The 27,506-nt window shown below is 46.2% G+C and overlaps 1 protein-coding gene across 1 annotated transcript; it reads left to right on the top strand.

Annotated features, from left to right (window-relative positions):
- The first annotated feature begins 10,041 nt into the window (after positions 1-10,041).
- On the top strand, positions 10,042-13,709 carry fignl1 (fidgetin-like 1). Its single transcript, XM_078427982.1, has 2 exons — positions 10,042-10,139; positions 11,433-13,709. Exon 2 carries the CDS (start codon positions 11,443-11,445, stop codon positions 13,591-13,593), a length of 2,151 nt encoding a protein of 716 aa, XP_078284108.1. The 5' UTR covers positions 10,042-10,139; positions 11,433-11,442; the 3' UTR covers positions 13,594-13,709.
- The last annotated feature ends 13,797 nt before the right edge of the window (positions 13,710-27,506 follow it).

The raw sequence follows: 27,506 nt of genomic DNA on the forward strand, positions 1-27,506 counted from the left end.
GGAATAGTCTGAAGAGTTCGACCCCAGCCACCCCGGCCACCGGCCTTCATGAAAGTGAACTGTGGTCTCTTCCGCTTCTCTCCTTCCAGTCCCATCGGTCGCGATGGGAGCCGTGTCCCCGGAGCAGCCGTAGACGATGATGTCCTTGGTGCGGCCCCGATAGGCCCACCCACATCCGATCGCCGTGGCAACGATCCACCATACGAGTGCCTCCTTCCACTCCAGAAAACGGATAAAAAATATGGTATAGCCAGCCTCTTGGGGAGCGCTTGGCTTTGTTAATGCCCCTGCGGGCGGGTCTCTTGACCCCCAGCCTGCACCCCACACCCACACATCCTGGACGCATCAACTTTATCTAAACTCTAAACTATCCCCACAAACTTATCTAAATTACTTATCTGTATCTAAAATACTTATCCTTATCTAAATTACTTATCCTTATCTAAAATACTTATCCTTATCTATTCTAAAATATAATACAGCACCGCCTTCCCAGGGCGGCTCAGCTAATCCCTGTCAGGGCTGCAGCGGGTCGTCTCCTGCGGCTGCACCACGCTGTCTCCCTCCTTTGATCCTCCGCAGCCTGTCGCTGCCTGTCGGGGGCTAAATCTCCTCTGAAACGCTAGCTCCCTCCTCCTCACTTGGCTCCCGTACCTCGGGGCGTGTTTGACCTCTGGCCAAAACTTTCTAGGTTGGGGTTCCCTGCTAGACCTACGGAGAGTCACCTTAGGCACTGCCCCCTGGACAGCCTGGCTGAGGAACGGTTCCTGCCGTGTCGCAGCTCGGGTACCCCCCGCAGCTGCCGACCCTGGCCCCTCCTCATCCAGCTCTGCCCCCTTGGTGCTGGGTATACCCGCGGCATCCGGCCTCACCCTGCCTGTACCTACAGGTGGTGAGCCTCCGCCCGCTACCCCCGCCTTCCTGGTGCTTGAGTCGAGAACGTTACTGTCGTCCCCCTCCGACTCCGACTCCTCCGTAATGGGATCCAGCCCCTGGTCGAGCTGATCAGGCTCTTCCTCGTCTGAATCCCACCCAAAACGCGAGACTCTCCATTCCTGGAGAATGTCCTCCCCCCTCACGCAGGCAACCTTGCCTGTCTGCGTGACCTGCCTCATCCTTGGCTGTGAGTCCCCACTCACAGGGCTGGCCCCTGTGGTTGACCCTTGTGCTCCCGGCTTATACGATTTGCATTGGTTGATGTGAAACCATTTAACCCGCCGGGGCATCTTCACGGCGTAGACCATGGGGCTGGCTTTATGTACAATGCTGTAGGGCCCCATGTAGAGTGGTTCGAAACTACCTACCATAGCGTAGTTCCGAACCATTACCAATTCTCCTACCTCCCACTCCTGCAGCTTGCGCGACTCCAGCAACAGTTTGTTGCCCAGGTGCTGCCTTCCCATGTTCCCAGCCGCCTGCCCGTGGACCTGCTTCAGACGCTCGAAGAGGTTCTGGACAAACCTGTCCCTGTTAACCTCCTCGAGCTGACCCTCCGTGAGCACCGGGGCCAGAACATGGGTGGGAGTGCGTATAACCCTGCCGGTCATCAGCTCGTACGGGGAATACCCCGTGCTTTTAGACTGGCCGGCCCTGATCCCCATGAGGACTAGAGGCAGGACTGCCCATTTTTGGGGCGAGCCCATAGCCTCCTTCCTCAACCTTTCTTTCAGGGTCCTGTTCATACGCTTCACAATCCCTGATGACTGAGGATTGTGGGCTACGTGCCACTTCCCCTCAATGCCTCGGAGTATGAGGGTGTTCTGCATCACCTGTCCGGTGAAATGACTCCCTTGGTCGGACTCCACAAAACGAGGGAGCCCCCACCGCGAGAACACCTCCCGGACCAGGATCTTGGCAGTACCCAGTGCTGTAGCTGCCTTACAGGGGAAAGCCTCCACCCACTTGGAGAACACGTCTATCAGGACGAGGCAGTACTTATAGCCTCCTTGGGTGATGGGCAAGGGCCCGATGTAGTCGATCTGGATCGACTGCCATGGTCCCTCCACCCTCCTGACGTGTCCCATGGGCGCTTTCCTTTTCTGGGGGTCTGGGTTATTGGCAGCACAGACGAGGCAGCTGGCGCAGAACTCACGGACCTCGTCCCTAAGCCCCGGCCACCATCCCGCCTGCTCTACCCGCTGCCACGTAACCTCCGGTCCGGGGTGCCCTGCCCCTGGACCCTCATGTGCCAGCTGGAGGAACTCCCTCCTGTGCTGCTGTGGCACAACCCACTGTTCGGCATGGAAGAGCATGCCTTCTTTTACAGAGAGGGTCGCCTTACCGTAGAGACCCTCTACCTGCTCGCCCTCACTAACAGCTCTGAGGACGGCTTTTAAAGCAGGATCCTGAGCTTGGACGGTCCTCAGGTCCAGAGGCAATGTGACCTTTGGGGTCCCGACGCTACCCTCCTTACCCTGGATCGCTGCTATCTGCCTGTGCCCATAGGGGTCCCAGAAAATGCCACTGCGGGCGCCCTCCTTAGCCAGGGCGTCCGCCTGCTTGTTGCCCTCCCCCCGGGGCTCTGTGGTGGAATGGGCCTTCACCTTATGTATAAAAACCTCCCCTTTCTCCCCTACTGCGGCCAAGATCTGCTCTAGCAGAGGCTTAACCGTTAAGGGCCTCCCGTCTGAGGAAGTGTATCCGCGACGGGACCAGATGGCCAGGTACTCGGTACACGAATTGCAGGTAAACATACTGTCCGAGCAGATCGTGTACGGGGTTGGGAACCTCTCTGGGAGGGTAATAACGTACGCCACTGCGGACAGCTCGGCCTGCTGCGCGCTCATGATACTGGGGAGCTTAATTGCCAAGGCAATGCCTGCCTTGGGGTCATAAATTCCACATCCCGTGAGTCGTTCGCCAGCTGACACCGTGCTGGAGCCGTCCACATAGATTTCCCGGCCTGTGGGATGGATCCCAGCCCGTAGACCTATGTCGACGTCCCAGACCCTCTCCACGGAACACCGATGGGCCGTTCCGGGATATACTAAATTTGCCGCGAGCTTGGGCTCGCACAGACCTTCAATCTTCAGATTCATCTGTGAAAGGAGGAGGGTCCAGCACGCTCAGATGGTAAATCCACGCCCCACGGGGGCTCAAAGTCAGTCCCAGGCAAGGCCTCCAGCACCACGATGTTAGGCCGCACAGTGACTGGAGATACGATCCAGAAAAAATCGCATCTCCGGCAAGGTAAGAGGTTGAACAAAAAGTTTCCCCTGATCCTCTCCCCACCCCCCACATAAAACAAACCAGAGAACATTAACACAGACTTTTAAAACTTACCAAAAATAACAAATAAAGTACAAAAAGGACACACAGACTGTAGGTGCCTACCCGGTCTCAAGACATTTCCGTTGACTGCCCCAAGTTCCTCTGTCCTCCTGTCTTTCTCCTCGATAAATACAGAGGAGAAATACTCATTGAGGACCTTGCCCATCTCCAGTGGCTCCACACAGAGATGACTGCTTTGATTCCTGAGAGGTTCCACTCTCTCTCAAGTCATCCTTTTCCCTCAAGATAATCTTTTGGGATTGTCCTTAATGCTACCTGCCAGAGCTATCTCCTGGCCCCTTTTTGCCCTTCCGATTTCCTTTTTCAGTATTCTCCTTGGGTCCTGAAACTCCTCCAGGGATGCACTTGATCCCAGCTGCCTATACCTGACCCATGCATCCTTCTTGTTTCGGACCAACGCCTCACTTTCCCTCGTCAGCCAAGCTTCCTAACGTTTGCCTGATTTGCCCTTCATTCCAACAGGGGTGTACATATCGTGAGCTTAGCTTTTGTCAGCACTCTTTTAAAAACATCCAAGAAATACATATAAGAAATATTCATTTAAGACCCTGCTCATCTCTCATGGCTCCACATGTAGACGATAAGTTTGAGGCAGGTACGTGGATAGCAAAGATAGAATGATTTGGGTCAATTGCAGAAAAATGCGATTAGCTTAGATAGACATCTTGGTCAGCATGAACAAGTCAGGCCAGAGTGCCTGCTTTTGTGCTGTATGATTCTATTACTCAATAACTCTACGTTTAGAAGGTGGCATCATGTGATGGGATAATTAGTCACATGTTAGATCATCGATTGCCTCCACACAAATACAGTTTCTCTCAACATTAAACACTTGAGTGGCCTTTATACTATCAAGCTCGCAATGACTTGTTTTGTATGTTTTGTATGTGCTGATATGTTTGTTTCATTTTCATGATATGTTTCATTTTTTTCCTTAGTACCTAAACAGATGTACAGCACTTTGGTCAACGTGGGTTGTTTTTAAATGTGCTATACAAATAAAATTGACTTGACTTGACTTGACTTGACTTGCAATATTAGCAGCCCTCATTCCAAGAATAATGTAAATTTAGCAAATTAATATGATCAATATTGAACTTTTAAAAAACCATGCACTTTTTTTCACTTTGCTTTTTCCCTCGGCTTAATTAAGTATATGGATGAATAATATTATCAAACCCACTAATTGGATACAATTAAGAAGAATTCATCAAAAATGGCTAAAGCGGAAGGGGTAAAGTAATCTTTCAATGCAGATCGATCCAGCATTACAGCATCTTATGCTTTTATTAAAGCCGGGAGGCTATGTGTAGAGTAAGAGTATGTAACTGCTTTGCAACAGCAACAGGGTGAATTCACACAGTCTTTTTCCCAGGTTTGGGGAAACAATAGATGTAAGGTCAAAGATTTAAGAGAAACCTAAGGGGCACCTTTTTCACATAGAGGATGATACTTGTATTGAAAATGCTGCCAAACAAAGTGTTTGAAGCAGGTACAATAACGTTTAAACAGGTATTTAGATAGGATAGGTTTACAGGGATATGGGTCAAACGCATGGAAATGGGAATAGCTTAGATGGGCACGTGGATGGGCAATTGGCATGGATCAGTTGGGCTGAAGGGGCTTTTGCTGCATTAGGGTTAGCCCAGCGCATGTCCGCAGCGTATGTGGCTGAAGATTTCCTTTGATCTTAAAGATATTGAAGAACTCTGATTTTGCGAGAGAGCGGTTGCTCTGTTCATCTAAGATGGCGTACATCCTGCGTGCCTCTTGACGACGTCCTTCTGGATAGACTGAGATGAGACATATCTTAGCACATGCTCTCGCGCTGACCCCTACACCGCACACCTCTGTGCATCTGGAGGTGATCTCCTGGTTTGCCGCTACCTCTTCCTCCCCGCCATGCTCAGATGCGGGGGGAGATGGCTTGGACTTCCAGGGGGCTGGGTCTGGATGTGGAGCAGAGAGGTGTCTGTCACTGTCGCATTCAGTACATTTCACTTCTGCTTTACAGTTCTTGGCAAAATGACTCGTGGAGGAGCAGCAGCGGAAACAAATGGAATGTTCCTTAAGGAAGTGCTTGCGGTCTTCCAGGCTCTTTTCTCTGAAGGCTCTGCACTTCTTTAATGGATGTATCTTAGCATGAATGGGACACAGCTTGGCTGGGTCACGGGTTTCCTGTGTCTCAGGAGTTGTTGGAGATGCTTGTGTCCTGTGGACGGATATGAGAGTTTTACCATGTCTCTCTATTTTCTCTCTTTTGTCAATTGCTGGATTGGGGAAGCAGAGATTGAAGCTGGGGTCCGTTCTGATTTTTGCCTCCAAGCGGATAAAGTCGACACTCTAAATGGGGGGAAAAAGATGTTGTGCTGGAGTTTATACTTAGACCCAAAGGTGGTCCACTTTTCCTGGATGTTATAAGGAAGCATTTCAACAATCGGTGCAACTCCCCTGGAGGTGTCAAGGTAAGACAAACCGGGTAGATACCCATCGAACTTTGCCGCTTCGATTTCTGACAGAAGGTCCCCGAGCTCACGTAGCTTGTACGGCTCTCTGATGGTCATCCTGGGAAAGTTCTCAAGCTTGGTAAAGAGGGCATGCTCAATAGACTCAGGTGAGCCTTAGGTTTCTTCAAGCCTCTGCCAAACCATCGTCAAACCTGCTGATGGACGTCTTATGTGGACAGCCTTAATTCTTGTTGCCTGCTCCGAGGATTCTTTTCCAAGCCATTTTATCAAAAGTTCTAGCTCTTCTCCGGGTGAAAGGCCCAGGCCCGCTACGACGCTTTGGAAGGAGGATCTCCAAGCCCAGTAATTCTCGGGCTTGTCATTGAAGGTCGTCAATCCCGTTGTAACAAGCTGGCTGCGGGCAAGGTATCTGGCGAGGTCTATGGTGGTGGGATTGATATTGTTGTTGGCTCGAGGAGAGTCGATAGAGTCACCGTGCAGAAAGGTTGAAGTTGGCTTTCTATCCTTCGATTTAAAACAACATTTGCAGTCCTTTCCTACACATCCTAAGCATTTCTTTACCTTTACTGAAAATTGATTATTGAAAAACAATATATTAGATATCAAATTGTTTCAGATTGTTAATTTCAAATCCCACCATGGCCTCAACTTTCCCCAGTTTCTGGAGCTACCTTAATAAATATTTCTATTTCTCTTTTCTCCATCCAGATAATCCTTTGAACAAGTATTTTGTTATCCACCCTAATCGGTAATATGACTCAATGTCAAATTTTGTTTAATAAAATTCTTGGGAAACGTTTGTGATATGTAAAAGGCCCTTTGACTACACGTTATTGTTGGCTCTGGTAGTGACACCTGACTCCTAATAGGTAAACTATAATGTAAATCTTATCATATATCTACAGCCGGAAACAGGCCTTTTCGGCCCTCCAAGTCCGTGCCGCCCAGTGATCCCACTATCCTACACCCACTAGGGACAATTTTTACATTTACCCAGCCAATTAACCTACATACCTGTACGTCTTTGGAGTGTGGGAGGAAACCGAAGATCTCGGAGAAAACCCACGCAGGTCACGGGGAGAACGTACAAACTCCTTACAGTGCAGCACCCGTAGTCAGGATCGAACCTGAGTCTCCGGTGCTGCATTCGCTGTAAAGCAGCAACTCTACCGCTGCGCTACCGTGCCGCCCTATCTTCTCTGCACAATTTCCAGCTTTCCTGTTCAGCTGCACTTAAAGTTTTTTTTTGATAAATATTTTTATTAGTCATAAGTACATATTAATAAATTATTATATCTTATACATTTCTATACTTTTTTTTTTTTTTTTTCAAAGAGGGAAAGATAGAGAAAAATAAAATAAAAATAAGAAGTCCAAATTGGAGAAATGAATGGAGTATTAAAAAAGTTATCCATCATTGGAGATATATCGATGATTTACAATTCATAATTCTTCCTCCATTCCATTATTCAGGCCGCGGTCAGGTCCTCGCACCAAGCCATTTTGACCCTTTAAATATACGATAAATGGAGACCATATTCCTCTGAAAAGAATCAACCTGTCCATGAGTACAAGTCTCAATCTTTCCAGATGGAGTGTCTCCGACATTCCTGTAATCCACATTTTAATTGTGGGGGATGTAGGACCTTTCCAAAATTTCAGTATTAATTTTTTCCCAATTATTAAGCTATAATCAATAAAAATTCTTTGATTCGTTGTTGTTAATTGATCTGTTTCTAATATTCCCAGTATTATTAAATTTGAGTCAGGGGTCAGCTTCATATTAATCACATTCGAAATTATTTTGAATATTTCTGACCAGAATTTAGTAATTTTTTCACAGTTTGTAAATATATGCGTTAAATTAGCTTCCAATTGCTGACATTTATCACAAATGGCAGATATATTTGGAAAAATACTATGTAATTTAGTTTTGGAATAATGTAGTCTATGTAATATTTTAAATTGTATAAGAGAGTGTGCTGCACTTAAAGTTACTTGGGCTTTGAAATGGTGCCAAAACCTGATGACTCTGGGTATATTGTCTCAGTAAACTATTTCCATATATGTTGTACTTAATCTAAGATTGTGTTTAGGAATAGTAATACTTTACTGAACCATATAGAAAAAAAAGGAATTTCACCGTACTTCGGTATATGTGACAGTACGATATGATAGAACTTTATTTATCCCAGGAGAGAAATTGGTCTGCCAACAGTCATAAAACACAAGATACATGAATTTAAAGTGAGGAGTGAAAAGGATTGGGGATGTGTAAAGATTGGGGAGGTGGGGGTTGGAGGGGAGGGGAGTTAGTCTACCCCACAACAAAAGGGGGAGGAGTTGTACAGTTTGATAGCCACAGGGAAAAAGAATCTCCTGTGGCGTTTTGTATTGCATCTTGGTGGAACCAGTCTGTTGCTGAAAGTACTCCTCAGGTTGACCAGGGTGAGCTGTATTGTCCAAGATGCTGTGCAATTTGAGGAGCATCATCCCCTCCAAGACCACCTCCCATGAATCCAACTCCGCTCCAGGATGGAGCCAGCCTTCCTGATGAGCTTGTTAATCCTGTTAGCTTCCGCAGCCTTTTGCCCTGCTATCCAAGCACACAACAGCGAAGAAGCTGGCACTAGCCATCATTGATAAAACATCTGCAGCATCTTATTGCACACGTTGAAGGAGAGGAGCCTTCTCAAAAAGTACAGCCGGCTCTGTCCCATCTTCTCAGGGCCTCAGCATTCCTGGACCAGCCCAGTTTACTGTCCAGGTAAACTCCAAGGTATTTGTACTCCTTTGTAAACTGCACATCCACACCACGGTGTGAAAATCGAAATAACTAACCAAAAAATTACCAAATAAATAGGAATTAAATAAGTTAAAAAAAGGAAAAACGATCGATTGGTGGCTGGCTGCCGTGTGCACAGCCCCAGAACCGGAACTTAGCAGTTCCATTGAACCATTTCAAGGAACAATGCACTTTTACTCCTCAATACGTCTGCACTGCAACATTTCCCAGTGTCCAACTGTTCACTGTGAACATCTTTCCCTCTATTGACATCCCAAAATCCAACAGCTTACACATACCTTGTCTTTCAGCTAACTGGTTAGCATGCAACAATAAACTACACTAAAGTAAAACCTCAATTAAACTCCATTAGTTATTCCTTGGCTCATTTGCCCTGCTGTCCAAGATCCAGCTGTAATTCTTGATAACAATCTTCACTGTCTATGATACCACCTATTTTTGTGTCATATTAAAAATACTGATCATGCCTTGTATATTCTCATGTAAATCATTGATATAGATGACAAACCGCAATGAGCCCAACACCAATCCCTGAGGCACACCACTCGTCACAGGTCTCCAGTCAGAAAAGCAACCTTCCACCACCAGCCCATTTCTTACCATGTATCCAGTTCACTAGCTCTCCCTGGATGCATGCAATCTAAAGATGTGGTTAGTTTTGGAAAATGGACCTAGTCAGCTTTCTCTGTATGGTAATTCTAGAGATTAGTGCTTCAAGGGTCGGAGCTGGACTCACTGCGGTAAAATGACAAACTATCCCCTTGTGTGCATGTTATGGGCATCACATTTACGTTCAGGTCACTTCAGTTCACCATTGTTCATCATGGTCTACCAGGTTTGAACCTCCAGCCAGGAGGTTCTTCATTATACTTTTGCCACATTGGTAACTACATCCTGAATTAGAATGCAGGTCCAGGGCATTATCTACCTGCGCCCGGTGCCCGGTGCCCGGTGCCCGGTGCCCGGTGCCCGGTGCCCGGTGCCCGGTGCCCGGTGCCCGGTGCCCGGTGCCCGGTGCCCGGTGCCCGGTGCCCGGTGCACTTCAATGAGACATTAGTGTGAATATTACAACTGCCAATGTATTATCATCAAATCTGCCTTTTAACATCTCTTCCTCATCAAAAATCACCGTTTACATTATGTTTTATTTTTATTTTAATGTTCTCTCTGACATACTGTGATGTCGCCGGTAACATCTCCTCCTCGGGGGAAGCTTTGAGGCTGGAAAAAGGTCGCCTGTCAAATCGCTGCAGCCGCCGCCTGGGGTCGCCTCTCCCCCCCCCCCCGGCCGCCAGGGGGCGCCGCCGCTGTGTGCCCGGCCGCCAGGGGCGCCGCCGCTGTGTGCCCGGCCGCCAGGGGGCGCCGCCGCTGTGTGCCCGGCCGCCAGGGGGGCGGCGCTGTGTCCGACCGTCAGGGGGCGGCGCTGTGTCCGACCGTCAGGGGGCGGCGCCGCCGCTGTGTCCGGCCGCCAGGGGGCGGCGCTGTGTCCGGCCGCGCCTCCAACAACCATCTTGCCGCGCTGTCCGTGATTGTTGGCGCACCCGGACAGCGCGAGGTGGCGGCGCGAGCCCGAGGTGGGGGAGAGAGGGAGAGAGGGAGAGAGGGGGAGGAGGGAGAGAGGGGGAGGAGGGAGAGGGGGAGGAGGGAGAGAGGGGGAGGGGGAGGAGGGAGAGAGGGGAGGAGGGAGAGAGGGAGGGGGAGGAGGGAGAGAGGGGGAGGGGGAGGAGGGAGAGAGGGGAGGAGGGAGAGAGGGGGAGGGGGAGGAGGGAGAGAGGGGAGGAGGGAGAGAGGGAGGGGGAGGAGGGAGAGAGGGGGAGGGGGAGGAGGGAGAGAGGGGAGGAGGGAGAGAGGGGGAGGGGGAGGAGGGAGAGGGGGAGGAGGGAGAGAGGGGGAGGGGGAGGAGGGAGAGAGGGGAGGAGGGAGAGAGGGAGGGGGAGGAGGGAGAGAGGGGGAGGGGGAGGAGGGAGAGAGGGGAGGAGGGAGAGAGGGAGAGAGGGGGAGAGAGGGGGAGGAGGGAGAGAGGGGGAGGAGGGAGAGAGGGGGAGGAGGGAGAGAGGGGGAGGGGGAGGAGGGAGAGAGGGAGGGGGAGGAGGGAGAGAGGGGGAGGGGGAGGAGGGAGAGAGGGGAGGAGGGAGAGAGGGAGGGGGAGGAGGGAGAGAGAGGGAGGAGAGGGGGAGGGGGAGGAGGGAGAGAGGGAGGGGGAGGAGGGAGAGAGGGGGAGGGGGAGGAGGGAGAGAGGGGAGGAGGGAGAGAGGGAGGGGGAGGAGGGAGAGAGGGAGGAGGGAGAGAGAGGGAGGAGGGAGGGAGGGGTGGAGGGAGAGAGGGAGAGAGAGGGGAAGGGCTTGGGGAGGGGAAAACAGTTTTAGGGGAGTGGACGGAGTTGCGAAACGAGGAAAAGAAGGGGCTGATGTGAGGATGTGTTGTTGGCTCTTGATGGAGAATGAAGCTGTAGGGCTGTATGCAGAGTGTTGGCATTTTCCTTGCTGCCTACTTTTTGCTAAAAACTACAGGGTCTTTTTTTAATAGCAATACCATCTCAGCACCCAACCTTGATCTCAGGGTAGATACAACTGCTGGAGTAACTCAGCGGGACAGGCAGCATCTCTGAAGAGAAGGAATGGGTGACGTTTCGGGTCAAGACCCTTCCTCAGACATTCAGAACTCAGGGCACAGATGCACTGATTATGATTTAAAGGTGTCAACTGGGTCAAGCAAAGTGATCCTTAGAGCAAATATGAAATGCAGCTTTCTGTTGATTTAGACTAACCTGTTTTTATGCAGGGTAAAAATCTTGAGTATGAGTTTGCCATCCAAAGTTAAGATTCCTGTAATTATGGCAATGTTAATCTCTGCTTTCTTCTGCACAGGTTAAGTAACATGCAGCCTCATGATGTGCTGCACCTCAGTGAATGGCAGAAGCATTATTTCAATATAATATCTAGTCACTGCACCCCTGGAGTGAAAGCAGATGCTTATCGCGGGCATCTGTTGCAGTTACAGTATGCTTGGGCAAATGCCGACATCTCGGAGCAATGTGCTGCCAGCTTATTTAGAAGATGTACTGAAAAATATGCAGCTGTTATTGATTCAGACAATGCAGAAATTGGGTTGAATAATTATGCCGACAGTGCGCTGAGTTTATCAAGATGTCAGAAAAATGACAGCAGTCAGTGGCAGTCGTCTTTGACGATAGACAATGTTTGCAAATTAAAATGTGTGCAGGAGATGTTTAACTCTAGCAAAAAAACGAGAGACCTGCTAGTTTCAGCAGTTGATGTTGCAACAGTGGTTGGGAAACCTAATCACAAAGCAAATTCAGACCATATGAAAATGGGACCTAGATCTTCCAGTGATGCCGAATGTTCAGCATCTCAAAATTTTATTCCGTCCTTTGAAATTCCCCCCAAAAATATTGTCCGAAACAAATTTTCAGACATTTCATCCACAGTTACAGCCTTTACAGGTATGAAAATGGTGCAAAATCCATTGATTGCTAATCCAGGGAATGATGAGATGAATGCTTTGGATTCTTCAAATATATCCGCGTTGGGACCTTGTAAAAATATTCATGATGGCCCCCTGCTGAAATTAAGCAAATCGGCAAGTTATTCTGGAGCTCAGGCAAGTCAGAGAGGCACTGTTTCTGGACAGTGTTTGGCTCTTGATAGCAAATCACTCATTGTTCCTTCGAGTAGTTCATCAAAAAGGAAATCTTCCTCCTTATCTGGAGATGGAGGCAGCGAATCATATAATGACGTGCCTTATGGACACTTTCAAAACCAAAGTTGGACTAATACCAATCAAAAAGGTTTTGAAAGCATGACAAAAAGTATGAAAAGTGATGGATGTGCCATTGATGACAGATGTATGGTTACTTTTAAAACTGCGAAGGATCAACTGCAAGTGGAACAACTGAAAAAATGTGGTAATCTACCACAGCGACTACCCGTATCAACAGCAACGGCGTACAACACCTCAAAGAAATCACTGGGAACGGCCAGGTCTCGAGGTTTATTTGGAAAATTTATTTCTCCAGTCTCAAAACAGGATAATGGCGATGAAAATGGTGAGATGTCTTTGCCTCATGGAAACAGTTCTTTTGATCCGTCCCAACCTGTGGATGAGCGTTTGAAGAATCTTGAGCCAAAGATGATTCAGTTAATTATGAGTGAGATCATGGACCATGGTCCTCCAGTGAACTGGGATGATATAGCTGGGTTGGAGTTTGCTAAAGCAACCATTAAGGAAATAGTTGTTTGGCCAATGCTGAGACCAGATATCTTTACAGGGCTCCGTGGACCACCCAAGGGAATCCTTTTATTTGGCCCCCCTGGAACAGGTAAAACTCTAATTGGTAAATGCATTGCATGTCAATCAGGAGCTACTTTCTTCAGCATCAGTGCTTCCTCACTGACATCCAAGTGGGTTGGTGAGGGTGAAAAAATGGTACGTGCAATGTTTGTTGTAGCACGCTGCCACCAACCTGCAGTCATCTTCATTGATGAGATTGACTCTCTCTTATCTCAACGAGTCGATGGAGAGCACGATTCTTCTCGTAGAATAAAAACGGAGTTTTTAATACAGTTGGATGGCGCTACTACATCTGCAGAAGATCGAATTTTAGTGGTAGGAGCCACAAACCGCCCCCAGGAAATAGATGAAGCAGCTCGTAGGCGTCTGGTCAAAAGACTGTACATACCTTTGCCTGAAGGATCAGCAAGGAAGGATATCGTAGTGAAGCTGATGTCCTGTGAAAACTGTTCCTTGAGTCAAGAGGAATTTGAGGTAATCATTGAACAGTCGAAGGGATTTTCAGGGGCTGACATGACTCAGCTGTGTCGGGAGGCAGCCTTGGGGCCAATTCGCAGCATTCAGATAGCAGACATCTCCACCATCACACCAGATCAAGTTCGGCCTATTGCCTTCATAGACTTTAAAAATGCTTTTGTAAATGTTAGGCCAAGTGTCTCTCCAAAAGATCTGGAACTGTATGAAGAATGGAATAAAACGTTTGGTTGTGGACGATGACCATGGCAAAACTGTTTTAGATTGTAGGAGCTCTTCAAAGTTCATTTTTGAGAAATGCTTATATTGATATTTGTTTTCCTATGCATATCCATTAAAATTGACTTTTACAATTTAAACACTGCTTAAGGTACAAATTATATTCAAATCAGTTTAACTTGTTATGTTCCAAAGGAACGGTGTACTGTAATTCAGACTGTAGAATATTTTAGTATCTACAGACAAATTATATTTGTGTACTTCATTTCCCAGTGAAAGTACTGAGGTTTTGGCATAGATTAAACATTTCAACTGCAGGCCCAGTTCTACTCCAAGTAGTTTGTCATTTTGATCAAACGTTGCATTGCAATTATACAAATGATCACGGGATTTCAATTGAATGCCGTCAACCATTTGAAAGCTTTTGACAGACTAATGCTTGGTTTGTATATCAAGGGAGCAGAATTCACAAAAATGCTGGAGGATTTTGAAATAAATATATTGATATCTCTGAAGACAGAAGGAATTGCAGATGCTGGAATCTTGACATCTTTACTTGATAGAATAATTAGTAACATCCATAGACAAGCCAAAATAAATGGAAACCAGCTATACTTTTGGGTCAAAATATTTACTTAGGCATAGGTAAGCCGTGAGGCCTGCAAGGTTTTCAACTAAAATACTTCTATAGATGTAATAAATTCCTAGCACGTCAGCAAGAGATACTAAGTTCGACTAAAATGTTCAACGGTATACAATTGGAGCAGCTGAAAAGTTGCATGTTTCCTTGATTTATAAATGTTTGAATTGTGAATTATTGCTATCACCAATTGACTATTTGGGGCTTACCTTTTATTTACGCAGCTAATTTGTTCTTACAATTTTGTTGTGAAAAAAGTAAATAAAGAGTCAGGAGACATGGCTCAGGTATTTGGAAAGATACCAAAAGTAGATAAAAGGGATGGCATCAGATAAACAGGTATTCCAGGTCAGGGAAGCAGAATTGAGTTAAGGCAGTCACATCAGTGCACCGCAAAGCATTGACCAAAAAACTAGAAGCTACCACCTTTACCCTTGCCTGAGGATTCTGTATGGTTCATTAAATAAATGGAGAAACGCCCAGGCTGTATAGCAGGGTCAAGTGGGTCAGAGGGTTTCAGTGAAACAAAGAACACAGCAGTCCCTGATCTTTAACAGAGCAACCTTGCTATAAGCTCTTTAAACTTGTTCTGGAGTGATTGAACGGTAGCTATAAGTACGCTGGAAAAGGGGAGAGGCTGGAAACCCCTGTCGTTTCAGCACATCTGGAGCTACCCTTACCCCTTGGCCCAGGTTGATTGATTTATTTGAACTAAGTTGTGCCAAAGGTGTGGTGTCAAAGATCAGTAGTTCTGAGAGTTCCAAGATTGACAGGAGACTTTAAGCACTGAATCTAATGACTTTCTCAGCACTGGAACGGAGAGGTAGTAAGAAGAAATCATGAGATTTTTAAATGTTTCAACTGGAGCGTCACGTCAAATGTCACCACTCCCTGGTGCTATTAGACAATCAAAAGGACACAAGACGTATCTCAGTGCAAACACAGCTTTATACTGACACACAAACACACAGTCAATCATGCAGTACCTATCCCAAGCTCTCACTGTCTGAGTTAGGACTGCGGGCAGGTGTCTGCTGGGGTAGCAGATTCCAACTTATTTTGGAATAAGTGGATTGCAGATTTTTGGAATAAGCAATACCTTTCTGTAAATTGTTCTGCATTAGTTTACAAAGGAACGAAGGAGTACATTGATGTTGTAAATGTCATCAAATACAATAAGCAATATGTTTCATTTTTAAAGAAAACTTCAATCACAATTGCATTTACCTAAAATCCTAAAACAGCGTTATGCTCACACACACAAGCACACAAGGTTACTCATGCAATACCTACCCCAGGGTCTCACTATCTGAATTACAATCACAATCCATTACAATTAGGGCTGGTGACAGGTGTATTTTCTGGGAAAGCAGATTAAAACTTTCAGAATAAGAGGATTGCAGATTATCGGAATTTTGGAATAGGCAACACGTTTCCGTCAACTGTTCTGCACCAATTTATACAGGAGCGAAGGAGTTTATCGATGTAAACGTAATTAAATACAATAAGTGAAATGTTGCATTATTTATGAATAATTCAATCATAATCACCAAAACTCCTAAAAAGAAGCAATTCTAAGGACGGGACTTTTACATAAAATGTTAGCCCTGTTTCTCTAATCATATATAGAGCATAGAATAGTACAACATAGGAACAGGCCCTTCGGCCCACAATGTCTGCGGAACACGATGCCAAGATAAACTAATCTCATCTGACTGCACATGATCCATATCCCTCCATTCCCTGCGGATTCATGTACCAATCTAAAAGCCTTTTAAAGGCCACTATCATATCTGCCTCCAAACCCAACTCTGGCAGTGCGTTCCAGGCACTCAACCCCCTTGGCGAAAACATCTCCTTTAAACTTTGCCCCTCTCACCTTAAAACTCTGCCCTATAGTTTTTAATATTTCAATCCTGGGAAAAAGATTTGAAGTGTCAACCCAATCTGTGGCTCTCATTACTTCTGTCAGCTCTTCCCTCAGCTTCCGACGCTTCAGATAAAACATTCCAAGTCTGTCCAACCTCTCCATGTAGCTAATGCCCACTAATCCAGGAAACATTTTGGTAAACAGATGCTGCCTGATCTGTTTTGGTTCCTATTGATTTGTGCTATTTTATTATGATAACCTCCTATGCTCTTCTCCACAAATGGATACATTTCCTTTATATCCATTCAATCAAATTATCTTAAAGGCCATATTAGGCCAGTTTTCCTCACAAGGAAAGAGACCTAGTCTGTTCATTCACTTCTGGTCATTTCTGGGAGGGTCTGTATTAAAGGGGAGCAGTACATTTCCAAAATACTGTTTATATTTAAGATTTCCAGCATCTGCTGTTTTTTGTAATAACAAGGAACTGCAGATGCTGGTTTGTACCAAAGATAGATACAAAATGCTGGAGTAACTCAGCGGGTCAGGCAGCATATCTGGAGAAAATGGATGGGTAACGTTTTGGGTTGAGACCCTTCTTCAGACGGTTTCAAGTCTGAAGAAAGGTCCCAACCCAAAACGTCAAGTATACATTTTCTCGCGAAATGCTGCCTGGTCCACTGAGTTATTCCAGCATTTTGTGTATACATCTGCTGTTTTTTTGTTATTTTAATTTACACGTGAATGAGAAGATTTGCAAGTAGGCCCTGATTGGTGGTTGGCGTATTCCTGACTTGGTCTGAGGGCCCCGGCACTCTGGTTCAGCAGACTTGATCATGTTCATCGCCAAGACAAAAAGGATCACAGAGATGGTACAGCCTGCGATGATCCCAACCTCCAGTCTGTTCCACTCTGATGTTACTGCCCCTGCTGTGACTCTCATGCTGAACTGGTTGTAATAGTCCAGGATATGATCTGCCACCTAGCCCGGCACATGATGCTTGGCCATGACTGTCTGGATCAGCTTGTGTGGGATGGAGCCGTAGACATTGGCCAGGTCAAGCCAGAGCACTGTCCTTGATGGGTGGAGGTGGTTTTACCAGGATGTTGCACTGGCCCAGCTCCTGCTGCCTGACGGGGTTGCTGTAGGTGGTCTGGATGTGCCGGTCGATCTCCTCTTTAGAGCAAGCCAAACTCCCACTGCGCTTCTGCCCTTACAGTTGTTTGGTGAAGCCGAAGGGGTTGGCTATGAAGGATGTTCGCTTCCTGGCTCTTTCCTTCCGGTGTCTTCGGTGCCACTCAGCTCTACGGTCAGCAGCTTCCTCCTCAGCCAGTGCTCCTCACTGACCTCTTTGTACTGCTTCTTGAGAGACTTCAGCTCCTGCCGGATGTTGTGGATCTTTGCTGCTCTTTGGTTCATGGTGAAGGGTGTTCTGGCAGGCTTCTTCTCCACTGCTCAAAACCTTTCCACAGCTAGGCTGACGATGATTGTCGACTTCGACTGTCACCACTGAGTCAGTGCTAGGAGACAGGTGGATCCTGCAAGGATTGGGGAAACTGATTGGATGGGCAAGGATGAGGTTTAAGCCAGGAAAATCAAGGTAACTGGTGCTGAAGAAGGGCAAAGTCATGGACAGGTTCCGCTTCAGCATCGAACGGACACCAATCCCAACTGTCTCTGAAAGGCCAGGGAAGAGTCTTGGCAAGGTGTTTAACAGCAGCCTGAAGGATACAGCATCAGTCCAGGCAACCTGTCAGGAGCTGGAGAGCTGGTTGAGAGCAGTGGACCGGTCAGGGCTTCCCGGCAAGTTCAAGGCATGGATCTACCAGCATGGTATCCTGCCAAGGATACTCTGGCCACTGCTTGTCTATGAAGCCCCAATCTCCATCATAGAGAGCTTGGAGAGGAAAGTCAGCAGCTTCCTCAGGAGGTGGCTGGGACTGCCCAGGAGGCTTAGCAGCATCGCCTTTACGCTAATAACACCAAACTCCAGCTGCCTCTGAAGTCCCTGGAGGAGGAGTTTAAGGTGACTCAGGCCAAAGAGGTGATGCTGTACAGGGACTCCAGGTGGGAGGAGGGAGGGGAGAGGGAGAAGGGGAGGGAGGAGGGGGGAGGAGAATGTGCTGCACCAATGCAGGAGAGGCAGTCCTGGGGGGGGGGGGGGGGAGGGCGAGAGGGGGGGGGGAGATGTAGAGGGAGTGGGGGGGAGGGGGAGGGAGAAGGGGGGAGATGGAGAGGGGGGGGGAGGGGGGAGGGAGAAAGCGGGGAGATGGAGAGGGAGAGGGGGGAGGGAGAGGGGGAGGGAGTTGGGGAGGAGAGGGTGCTGCACCAATGCAGGAGAGGCAACCCTGGGGGGGGGGGTGGTGGACAGGGGAGGGAGAGGGGGGAGCGGGGCGAGGGGAGGGGGGAAAGGGGAGGAGGGAGGGAGGGGTGGGGGGGAGGGGGAGGGGGAGGAGAGGAGGAAGAAAGGGGGTGGAGGAGGGGAGGGAGGTGGAGGAGTGGAGGGAGGGGGAGGAGGGAGAGGGGAGGAGGGGGGAGAGTGGAGGGGGAGTGGGGGAGGATAGGGTGCTGCACCAATGCAGGAGAGGCAACCCTAGGGGGGAGGGGGAAAGGGGGGAGGGGGAGAGGGGGAGGGGGCGAGAGGAGGGCGAGGGACAGGGGAGAGGGGGAGAGGAGTGAGGGGCAGAGGGAGGGGGAGGGAAGGATGGAGTGGGGAGGAGAGGGCTGCAACAATGCAGGAGAGGCAACCCTAGGGGGGAGTGGGAGGGGGGGAGAGGGAGAGGGGGGTGGAGGGGAGGGAGGGGGGGCGAGGGGAGGGGGGCGAGGGGCGGGGGAGGGGGGCGAGCGGAGTGGTTTGGGCCCAACGATTTCACTTGGTCTCGTGTTACCTTAAATGTTAAGGTATATGTTGCTTGGGCACCATTTGAGGTCTTTTCACAAAGGTCAAAATCATATATATTGCAAATACAGTGGAACTAAGGTAAGACGCAGAATGTAGTAGCATAGTGACAATTAACCACAAGGTGGGGCTGATCACAAGGGAACAGTATAACTATAATTTCAGCAAATCCAGGAACTACAAGTATTTAAATAGCCACATTTTGAAGCACTTTATTCACTTCTGCCGTATTAACTGTCTTCTATTATCATCCAGTTATGAAATCATGTTCTACATTAAATTAAGGCACCCACATGTTAGTTAAGCAGTGCAGATTTACTGTTGAAATTGAAGTAATTGACATATCTACTGAATACAATGGACATTCATGACCTAAAACAGTGAATAAATGCAAAAACCTCTCTACATCTGCGAGACCAAACGCAGGCTTGGCGATCGTTTCACTCAACACCTTCACTCAGTCCGCCTTAACCAACCTGATCTCCCGGTGGCTGAGCACTTCAACTCCCCCTCCCACTCCCAGTCCGACCTTTCTGTCATGGGCTTCCTCCAGTGTCATAGTGAGGCCCACCGGAAATTGGAGGAACAGCACCTCATATTTTGCTTGGGCAGCTTACAACCCAGCGGTATGAGCATTGACTTCTCTAACTTTAGATAGTTCCTCTGTCCCTCTCTTCCCCTCCCCCTTCCCAGTTCTCCCACTGTCTTCCTGTCTCCACCTATATCCTTTCTTTGTCCCGCCCCCCCCCCGACATCAGTCTGAAGAAGGGTTTCGACCCGAAACGTCATCCATTCCTTCTCTCCAAGGTGCTGCCTGACCTGCTGAGTTACTCCAGCATTTTGTGATACCTTGAACTTACCATGCAAGTGAAAGATCAACAAAGATCAACTATGCACCTGGGGGGCACCAATTGAGTTATCTTGAAGTTGTTTCCATTTGGCTCTGGATCCATTAACAGTGTTATTTTCTGGCCTTGATACCACTCTGCTGGATAACAGCTTTCCCAAGAGTAAACTAATTGAACAATATTACATACTTTTGTTTCTTAGTTTGTGTTGAAGTATAAAACATTGTCAATGGACAATAGACAATAGGTGCAGGAGTAGGCCATTCGACCCTTCAAGCCAGCACCCCCATTCACTGTGATCATGGCTAATCATCCACAATCAGTACAACGTTCCTGCCTTCTCCCTATATCCCTTGACTCCGCTATCTTTAAGAGCTCTATCTAACTCTCTTTTGAACGCATCCAGAGAATCAGCCTCCACTGCCTTCTGAGGCAGAGAATTCCACAGATTCACAACTCTCTGGGTGAAAATGTTTTTCCTCATCTCCGTTCTAAATGGCCTACCCCTTATTCTTAAAATGTGGCCCCTGGTTCTGGACTTCCCCAACATCAGGAACATGTTTCCTGCCTCTAGCGTGTCCAATCCCTTAATAATCTTATATGTTTCAATAAGATCCCCTCTCATCCTTCTAAATTCCAGTGTATACAAGCCCAGTCGCTCCATTCTTTCAACATATGACAGTCCTGTCATCCTGGGAATTAACCTCGTGAACCTACTCTGCACTCCCTCAATCTGTCAAAATGAAATAATGGAGATGCAAGTAAAGAGGGTGGATGCCTTTATGATCCAGAAGGATATAACTACAGTGTTCAGTGAAGATATTCTTGGGGCATCATCCAGTGAGTCTAGACACAAAATGCTGGAGTAACTCAACAGGACAGGAATATCTCTGGAGAGAAGGAATGGGTGACGTTTCAGGTCGAGACCCTTATTCAGATGTCTCGACCAGAAACGTCACCCATACCTTCTCTCCAGAGATGCTGCTTGTCCCACTGAGTTACTCCAGCATTTTGTGTCTATCTTCGGTTTAAACCAGCATCTGCAGTTCCTTCCTACACATCCAGTGAGTCTAAATGGGTAGAACTTAGAAACAGGAAGCAAATTACCAGTTAACCTGGTGGGGCTGTGTTAATAGCCTCCCCCCACCTCCCTAACAGTCAGAGGGAATTTGAGGAGTAGGCGTATAGAGGAATTGCTGATAGTTGCATGAATATTAGGGTAGTATTAGTGGGAGATTTCAACTTCCCCAGAATTTATTTTCTCTTAAGGAACAAGGTAGGGCAAAGGGCTGAGGTGTCAGTCAGTTAGCACTTTGGGACCAGTGACCATAATTCTATCAGTTTTATAGTAGTTATGGAGAAGCATAGAACTGGTCCAAAGGTTAAGGTCCTAAATTGTGGCAAGGCCAATTTTGGAGGCATTAGGTGGGAACCTGTAGAGGTCAATCGAGGGAGTCTGTTTGCAGATCTTGGGAACATTGGCAAGTGGGAGGCTTTCAAAAGTGAGATACAAGTGTTCAGGGGCAGCATGTTCCTGTCAGGGTGAAGGGCAAGGCTGGCAAGCTTAGGCATCTTGTTAAACTACATTATAATTATTAAACTGCTTTCAATATTGCCTCAAGCAAATCTACATAAACTACAATCTATTTGAGTAGGAAGAAGTATCATAGTTGACAAATAGGATCCAATTTTCTAGCTGTCAACAAAAGTTAATATGTTGGGAAGCTTTGATTTCCAGTTATGTTGGATTTTAATTTTGGTCATGGTTTTGCTACCTTTTATTAATGAAGGGGATTATTTGTGAGACAATCATTTGTCAACAATCAATACACTGCTTCCTTTCACTTTATTCACTGGTAAGAGTATTGCTGAAATTGACCAGCAGGGAGAGGAATGATGGATGAGCAGGGTGTGCTGTGGTGTAGGTCACAGAGTGCAAAGTTGTGCAAGAACTGGTTAATACGGTATAGAAGGGGGAATGCCACCCCACAGGCCATTAATATGGTTACAAATTGCTGGAGGAGCTCAGCACGCCAGGAGGATTTGTAGAGGGAGATGAATAGAAGCATTTTGGGCCAGTACTCTTCTTCAGACTGTTGGAGTAGAAGGGAGATTTATTTACCTTCATATGTCTTGGGATGTCCACCATCTTCTTGACAGTAGTATAGACTGTTCTAAACATATATCTACTTGGTGGTCCACTGCGGCTCCACACACAGATGACCACGACAGCTTTGGTTTCTGAGGGGCCCTTTTCTCTTTCCAGTTGTAATTTCTCCATAATAAACATAAAATCTCTTTGAAATCTCCTTATTCTTATCTGCCAGAGCTATCTAATGCATCCTTTTTACTCTCCTGATTTCCATAAGTATACACCTCCAACCCATTTAATCCTTCCAGGGATACACTTGAACCAGCTGACCCATGCCTTCATGTTTTTCCTGACCGTGTCTGCATAGATTGATCCAAAGTGAATTTACTTGCAATTTCACTTCAAATACAACAGATATGCTATATACTTTTCAGTTTTCTTATCTCTTACTCCCAGCATTGTGTCTTTGCGTTTACATTAAGCATAAACAAGTGTCCACTTGATATGAATTTATCTCAAACCACATGAAATGCACGTTTGAGTAAGTTTTTATTTAGTAGTGGTTAATCTTGGGGTGTGGGCCTACACCCAGTGTAGTGCTTCAAGCAAATCCACTTATTCCACCAGTATACTTGTGTGATTAGACTGGAGCGATTTGGAGCATTTTGGTTTCTCTCTCAGAATGCATGCACCCCATGCTTCTGCTGCTCAGGTTGCTGTGTGGCTGACATACTTAGCAAATCAGTAGATCAAGGAGCAGAATTAATGCTTTCATTTGATGGTCCCTTGTTGAAATAGTAAATATCTGGGCAAATTTAAAGTATGGTAATTCTCAACAAAAAGTATTTTTGATTGCCTTAAGTGGCCCAATTTGAATTAGATAACTTGATGATATTAGATTCTGAGTCAGCACATAATTTGAGTGCAGTGACAGTTTAAAATATGCAGTACTGTTCTCAACATAAAGTATGTGACAAGGCTTCCAAAGTATATATTTGTCTGATTGCTAAGCTAAATCATGTGTAAAGGACTTACAGACACAGTCTCCAATCCCTATATGTGGTCAGATCACCCGTTGTGAAAATCTAAGAATTGTTTAATTTTGTTTTTCTAATGCACTTTACATAGTTTGAACTTAGAAGCAGAATTATCTTCTGCAGTGGTGCAGAAAGGAATGGAACATTTTCCAGCTTTATCAACTCACACCATACATGACACGTATGATTAAGATCTGTAGTTCTGCTGTCAGTGACTGGAAGTTGCACATAGCAGCACCTTCCTGTCTCTTGGGGTGGGTTAGTAGGTTCTGCTTTGTGAGCAAAAAAAGTTTTTTTTAAAAGTAGTTGCAGTAGGCGGTAGAACCTAAGGTGGCAGTGTGAGGTAGTTGAGCTGAACCAAATAGACCAGTCGGGATGAGGCCAAGCAGATGGTCAGGTTTTTCACTTGAGAAAACGGGAAGCAGATGCATCATGGCTTCTTTCAGTGCATAACTGGAAACAACACAGTCAGTGAGAATATTTGCATAAAGGGATAATCTTGCACACATAATGTCCCTTTCATATTCACCATGGATTTAAGTAAAATTAGCTGCTTTCACTTCTTATGTCAAAAACTTCCGCCCATTCTTCAGTTTTTAGACTTGTTGCTTTCATGGGTCTTCGCACATGAAGCAGAACACTGGGCCAATGGAGTACACTTTTTAATCAATTCATCAGGAATTTAGAACAGGTTTCAGTTTGAAACTACAAGCTTACTAAAGTTAGACTGCTAAAAATGAACCAACAATGAAGGCAGGCTGTCATTTCCAGAAATGGGGAAGGAGATGTCACGCCTATTCTTGTCCTGCTGGATCATGTGTTTTTTTTCTGGGGAAAAAAGAAAGAATATTTCCTTTGCTTCTCCTTTTTGTTCCAAAATTGCTTGCCTCATTTCCTCTGCAATTCTACCCATTTGTAAAATAATTTCAAATCTAGCTACCTTGTTTCCATTTGTATTTTCATAAAATGTCTGATTGTGATCAGTAATGACATCTTGTAATTGTAAAATGTGATTTAAAAAAATGGAATAACCAAGTAACAAGGGAAATGATAAGTCTGAATCCCAAATAGGATAATTAGTAGCAAATTCTAGAGCAACTCAACGGGTCAGACAGTACCTCTGGAGGACATTGATGGGTGACATTTAGGGTAGCAATTCTTTTTCAGATTCTGTCTATCCATGTTATCCAAAGATGCTGGCTGATCCACTGAGTTACTTTGTGTTGCTTTGTGTTACTTTGTGTATGGAGTGGATGAGAAAAAGGGATTACATAGAACCAGGGGCCATAGTCTTAGAATAAAGGGGAGGCCATTTAAAACTGAGGTGCGAAGGAACTTTTTCACCCAGAGTTGTGAATTTGTGGAATTCTCTGCCAGAGAGGGCAGTGGAGGCCAAATCACTGGATGAATTTAAGAGAGAGTTAGATAGAGCTCTAGGGGCTAGCGGAATCAAGGGATATGGGGAGAAGTTGAGCACAGGTTACTGATTGTTGATGATCAGCCATGATCACAATGAATGGCGGTGCTGGCTCGAAGGGCCGAATGGCCTCCTCCTGCACCTATTTTCTATGTCATTTTCTATGTCTATGTCTAACTGTGAATGGGCGGTCGATGGTTGGCATGGACTAGGTGGGCCGAAGGGCCTGTTTCCATGTTGCATCTTATATTTAAAAAAGTTAAAGATGGCTGACCATGAATGCAGGCACTGGGGGAATGAACTGAAGAAAATTGTCAATGCAGTGTGCCTAATCTTCCCATGAGCTTAAGTGGAGATGTGCAGAAACCACGTAGGGCTGGCATAAATGACCAAATAGCCATTTATGGTTTTTCATTGATTTTGCATTAGTATATTACAGTTCTCTGCCGTCAGCAGTTGGTAAAGCCAGAGGAACGTGCAGAAATCCATAGGCAGGGGATGTGCAGGAGGGATTTAAGGTTATGGTGAAGCTGTGATCTCCCTATTTCCATTTCAGGCAACAGATATCTACATCAAATGTACTGATTCCCACAGCTATCTTGACCATACCTCCTTCCACCCTGTCTATTGCAATGAAACCACCCCTTTCTTTTAGTTTTTCCATCTCTGTAGCACCTGCCCTCAAGATGAAGCTTTCCACTCCAGGACATCTGTGATGTATATGAGTTACACTAAGGTGGTCACACCTAAGCAACAAGTGGAAAGGAGATGGTGACCACTAGGAAAGGGAGTGGGCAGAGTGCAGGAACGCTCCTCTCCCTGCCAAAACAAGTAGACTCGTTTGCATCCATTTGGGATGATGACCATTGAGAGAAGAGCAGCAACAGCAGTCAAATCTCTGGCAGCAGGTTTTGGTCTGAGGCACAGCGAGGCAGGCTGAAGTCAGATAGGGCTATAGTAATAGGAGACGCCCTGTTTAGGGGGACAGGCAGGAGATTCTGTGGCAGCAAATGGGACTCAGGATGGCAAGTTGCCTCCATTTGCCAGACTCAAGGATATCTCTGAGCAACTGCAGAACATAAAGTGAGGAAAGTGAGCAGTCAGAAGTCATCGTGCATATTGGCACAAACAAAATACGTAGGAAAACATGAGATGTTGCAGAGTGATTATTGGGAGCTTGGCAAAATGTTAAAAAGCAGATATTCAAGCGTAACGATCTTCAGATTACTCCCAGTGCCACGTGCTAATGAGGGTAGGAATAGGAAGATAGGAGATGTGCCCGAGAAGTTGGTGCAGGGAGCAGGGATTCAGATTTTTGGATCACTGAGCGCTCTCCTGGGGCAGAGGTAACTTAGACGAGAGGGATGGATTGTACTTGAACTGGAGGGCGACCAATATCCTGGCGGGTAGATTTGCTAGTGCTATCCGGGAGAGTTTAAACTAGATTGGCTGTGGGATGGGATCCAATGCAAATAGTGAGGCAGGTGGGAGATTGGAAGTCAGTACAGAGGTCAATGATCATAGACAGGATAGATAGGGGCATGGCAGGTAGCGTAGAAAGAAGGTTGGATAGATTGTATTTATTTCAATGCCAGTGTCCTGATAGATGAATTCAGGGTGTGGATAGGTATGTGCGACTGGAATGTTAAAGCCAATAAAAAAATCTGGCTGAGGGTGGGACAGCACTGACAGCTGAATGGTTAAGGGTGTAACAGGACTGACAGGTGCTCGAGACAGGACAGGAGTGGGGGTAAAAGAGCAGGGCAGTTGCTTTACTGATTAAAGAGAACATCACGGCAGTAGTCTAAGATTACATTATTGAAGGATCGTCTTGTGAGGCCATGAAGGTGGAGCTGGGAAATAATAAGGGGATGATCACCTTGTTTTGCATTATACCACAGGCTCCCAAATAGTCAATGGGAGTTAGAGGAACAAACATGCTGGGGGATTGCAGACAGCTGCAAGACTAATAGGATTGTCATGTTTGGGGATTTTAACTTTCTTGCTATAGACTGGGACTGTCATAGTGTCAAAGCATTAGATAGGGTGGAGGTTGTCAAGAGTTCTCAGGAAATTTTCCTCAGGCAAAATGTAGAGAGCCCTACGGGCAGATTGCAAATCCTGACAAACTCTTAGGAAATTGGGCAAGGCAAGTGATACAGTGTTAGTGGGTGGGACCTGTGACCACAATTCTATTAACTTTAAAATAGTCATGGATAGGTCCAGGACTGATCCACAAGTTAAATTGGGACCAACGTTTTAAGGCATTCAACAGGAACTTGCTTATGTTGATTGGAGCATTTTGTTTGCGGGCAAAGGAATATTGGGAAAGTGGGATGCTGTTAAAAGTGTGATAGTGAGAGTTCAAGGTATGTGCTCTCGGTTCCTGTTAGAGTAAGGGGCAAGGCAGGTAGGAGTATGGAATGAATGCCTTCCCCATATGCAATCACACCAACGATGAACTGGCATTCACTTAGAATTAAAATTCATGCTATATTATGTCCCGATGTTTGTAGGAAAATTCATGTTTCAGAGGCTAGTATTGACCAGGTGAATGCTAACCATTAAGATGATAATTTTGTTCACATTGCAATAAGAGGAAATAGTTCAATGTTATTTATACGAGGAGACTAGTTAGGACTAGAAGGGGCAGATTAAATGCAATACCTGCCACATAACCAGAATTTAACTCCAACATCTGTCACTTATCCAGAGGTTGAAAAATATCACACAATGGTCCAAACATTTCCAATGCCTCCTTTGAGGCTTTTTCCTGTACTTCAGTATAGTAAGAAAGACAATGTTACATCATCCAAAACAGATTAAAATGAACTCACTTCCGAATCTATCAGTCTCAAATGAGCACAAATCTACCCTTTATTCTGGCAATTCTTGACAAATGTGTATGATTGCCTTTAACAATTTTATCATGGCTAAAGATGATACTGGTAATTTCTCAATCTTGTGAATCTATCCACAGGAATCTAAATTGTGTTTTACTGTATAAACATTAATACATTTTTTCTTAGGACATCCTAATATTTAACAACAAATGATAGACATTTTGAAGATTTTAAAATATTTAATTGTATTCCTTTAGACAAGCGTAGTCTTTTCATAGATAAAAATTACC

Source organism: Rhinoraja longicauda, chromosome 2, assembly GCF_053455715.1.
Source record: "Rhinoraja longicauda isolate Sanriku21f chromosome 2, sRhiLon1.1, whole genome shotgun sequence".
Classification (NCBI taxonomy): domain Eukaryota; kingdom Metazoa; phylum Chordata; class Chondrichthyes; order Rajiformes; family Arhynchobatidae; genus Rhinoraja; species Rhinoraja longicauda.